The 3871-nt window shown below is 44.6% G+C and overlaps 1 protein-coding gene across 1 annotated transcript; it reads right to left on the minus strand.

Annotated features, from left to right (window-relative positions):
• Positions 1 to 646: 646 nt before the first annotated feature.
• On the minus strand, positions 647 to 3312 carry LOC109764936 (uncharacterized). The gene is made up of 4 exons (XM_020323718.4): positions 3183 to 3312; positions 2900 to 3047; positions 1157 to 1275; positions 647 to 1045 (listed from the first exon to the last, which is right to left on the minus strand). The coding sequence occupies exons 2-4, from the start codon at positions 3035 to 3037 to the stop codon at positions 898 to 900; spliced, it is 405 nt and encodes a 134-aa protein (XP_020179307.1). The 5' UTR covers positions 3038 to 3047; positions 3183 to 3312; the 3' UTR covers positions 647 to 897.
• Positions 3313 to 3871: the final 559 nt, after the last annotated feature.

Genomic DNA, 3871 nt, shown 5'->3' on the forward strand with positions numbered 1-3871 from the left:
GGTAAAGAGAAAAACGTTGATCGCTTAGGGAAGAGGTTTCCTTAGGGAACTCACGGCAGTGGCCACCAGAGGACTTGGGAACCCTAGGTGGGGGGGGGGGGGGGGGGGGGGGACTTCACACACAGGTTCGTCTTCTTGTTTAAAGCATGTTCTCAAATGCCTGAAGAGAATGATCCTCTCTAAGAGACGCAAGGGTACATCCACCTTCACTAGTCACACTTGAATATGTCAATTTTGATGGGTCAAAAATAAGAATTTTGCTTGACTCGAGAAATCTCTAAAAATTCACAGTTGTTTTGATTTTTGAATTTGAGGATCCCGGTGAATAGGATTGAACCTTACTCGACGCTATTTCCACACATATTCTTCTTTCTTATTTAACCATGCTCTCGAAGTATTATTATTAGTCTCCCCATGTTTTTCAACAGGTTTGTAAAAGAGTGCTGAATCAATAAATAAATAACCTCATGTTGATGAGAAAGAACGCCCAGAATGAATAGATCAAGGCTAGCACGCCCCTTGGTGACAGGAGAAAAACAGGGCAGCCATGAAGTTAAGAGGATCTGTACAAGACGAGCCCGCCCCTTTGGTGATGGGGAAAAACACAGGGCAGTCATGAAGTGAAAGGATAACGTCACACAATTAGTTTCAGAAGAAGAGTTAACACCTCTAAGTTGATTCAAGCACTCCAGTAGCAGCAAAATGCATGCCAGTGACCATACAAGCTATGCAATGCATGTTCTCATCAACCTACAAGTTTCATGTCGAATAGATGGTACCATGTTACACAAAATCACAACGATAGCATAGTGCTCGCTAGCGAAACTGCAGGTCATCATAATTTAACTGAAAACAAGTAGGGGTCCATCTTTGGTTCTCGTCTTTGGATGTTTGTCTTCACTGGTCTTCCTTGGTAACAGACTCTGCTTCTACCCCCTTGTTGTTGTCGCCGGCAAAAAGGGCAAATGGAATGATGCAGAGAAGTGCCATCTTGGCAGTTCCATGGACCACACCATCAATCGTACGTGCGTAGGACTCGACAAGCCTGCAGGTAGAAAGAGGTAGGTCAAATGAGATTATATGTGTATCAAACAAGCAAACAAACAGGAAATTAAGGATGCATGCATCTTGTTTGTTCGTCTGGCATTGTACTTACAACTTAAACTCATCCTCTTCTGGAGGTTCCCTCATCCTTCTCTCTATGTCCGCCTTGTACTGGGCCCACATAGATCTCAACTTCTGCATCTTCTTTTCCATCCAGGTCTCGCTAGCATGCTGGATTTGATACACATACACAATGGTCACTGCACTTGCTTTGCACCATCAATCACCAAGTAAGCGCTGATTGCGATTGGTAATGACTCCCACTGTAAAGAAATATAAGAGCGTTTATAGATCACTAAAGTAGTGATCTGAACGCTCTTATATTTCTTTACGGAGGGAGTAGGTAAGAAGAGGTTTGCATGTGTAGCAACTAGTCCCGGCAGAATCATTCATACTTACTGCATTATGGATAAATGAAGTCACGGAATCATACTAGGAACTAAGCAGATGATGAGATGGTTTCAAAACCGCAGCAACAATAGTCTTATGCGTTGCAATTAATGATTCACAAAGCAGGTTGCTTGATGCTATGATTTGCATGCATGTATTCCTGTTGCTAGTAACGTCAGGATGTACAGGTTCAGGTCAGGCTAGACAAGTATGATCATGATAAAGCAAGTAATTTTGCTCTTGTTTATAGTAGCTAAAACAAGAGACACATGCATGTTGCTGCTTTGATTGCACATAATTCAAGTGTGGCAGGCTAGGTCGATCCTTGGATGTCGTGGGATACATATATACAGAATGCATGGGGTGCATGTGTAGGTAGCTACTGTACAATGGATAAATGAGGTCGCAGAATCATACTCCCTCCGTCCCAAATTAGTAAGACTTAGATTTTTCTAGATACGGAAGTATCTAGACAAACCCGAGTCAACTAGTTTGGGACAGAGGTAGTAATACTAGGAAGTGCCTCAAACAGAAGATGAGATGGTAAAAGGCCATGCTCAGATTAAGCAGGAAAACAAGTTGCTTATAATGATAGATATGGTTTGCATGCAGTCCAAGTGGATGTACAGGTTCATGTCAGGTTAAACAAGTATGACGATGATAAGTAGCAAGTATTTCTACTAGCAGCTAATAGAAGAGACAAATGCAGGTTGCTGTTGCGATTGCACAGAAGTCGAATATCGCAGGCTACATCAATCCTTGATGTCGGCAGATAAATCATGAGAAGAAAGATGTCAATTTTGGTTAAGATACCTCGCCGGACAGGAGATAACCAAGTAATTTTGCGCTTGTTTCTAGCTAGTAGCCAACAGAAGAGACACATGCATGCTGCTGTTTCGATTGGACAGAATTCGATAGTCGCAGGCTACATCGATACTTGATGTCGGCAGGTAAATCATGAGAAGAAAGATGTAAATTTTGGTTAAGATGCCTCGCCGGACAGGAGATAACCAAGTAGTTTTGCTCTTGTTTCTACTACTCTATACCGAAATACTTGTAGCTGGGGGGAAACTAGTACAAGTTCCCCCAACTACAAGTAGAAGAGACACATGCATGATGCTGTTTCAATTGCACAGAATTCGCTAATCGCAGGCTACTTCGATCCTTTGATGTTCGGCAGGTAAATCATGAGAAGAAAGATGTCAATTTTGGTTAAGATGCGTCGCCGGACAGGGGATAACAAAGTAATTTTGCTCTTGTTTCTAGCTAGTAACTAGTACAAGAGACACATGCCATGCTGCTGTTTCGATTGCACAGAATTCGATTATGGCTGGCTACATCGATACTTGATGCCATGGGATACACAAATCATGAGACAAAAGGATGTCGATTTTGGTTAGGATACCTTGGTGGAGAGGTGGCGGGAGCGCATGAACCTGCTTGGCACGAGGCGGCGTCCCTCCTCCGCGACCGCCGCCTGCGTTGGCTGGAGCAGGGAGCCACCGAGCCTCCTCGCGGCGCAGCGAACCGCCGCCATCGCCATCGTCGCCGGCCTGCCAACAATTGGTTAGGGATTAGGATAAGTCCGTCACGAATCACAACCGCCGGCCAGCCGCGGCTCCCCCACCCACCCATACGAGCACACACATCATCGATCGGGGGAATGCGGTAGGTTTTGGTGAGCGTACCTTGGGGATCTGGGCGTTCCTCCGCGGCTAGGGTTCCTCCGCCTTCCTGTCGCCTCCGCCTTCCTGTCGCCTCCGCCGAGAAGAATGAAAGAAGACGGGGAAAGTGGATGTGGGTCTGGTCGGGAGTGCGGTGCGCCAACTTATAATCTTGCGACCCGGCCCGGCTCAATGCAGTCCTTGTTCTTGCCGAGTTCTTGTTCTTGGAGGTTTCGGCCCAACTGGGTTGCACTCCGTGTAGATTTCGGTAGGCTATATTTTTGTCCTTTCCTTCTATTTTTGGCAGAACTATATTTTGGGATCCACTAAAAGAAAAACTAGTTCTCAAAAAAAAAAACTAAAAGAAAACTATTTTTTTCCGAGTAAAAAGAAAAACTATATTTGGGAAAGCAATCGCATACCCCTGCAGCGTCAGACCCTTCGCAGTTCTTCTCTTATGTTCCTTCCCCATCGGTTATTTTCTTTTTTTCCTGTGTCATTTAATTGTATGAGGGACACACATCCGAGTCAACTTATCATCATCACCTTCTTCTTCGTCACTCTTGCTTGGCCTTCAAAGCAAAGTTGGTCTTTTGACTTCCTTCTTGCATAACAAGTTGTCTTTTACTTTGAGATCATACTCATCATATTGCAAGAAGGTAGCAAACACATCATCGGCAGTCACGGTTGAGAACCCATGCTCGCGTCTTATG

This window comes from Aegilops tauschii, chromosome 1 (genome assembly GCF_002575655.3).
Source record: "Aegilops tauschii subsp. strangulata cultivar AL8/78 chromosome 1, Aet v6.0, whole genome shotgun sequence".
In the NCBI taxonomy this organism is placed as follows: domain Eukaryota; kingdom Viridiplantae; phylum Streptophyta; class Magnoliopsida; order Poales; family Poaceae; genus Aegilops; species Aegilops tauschii.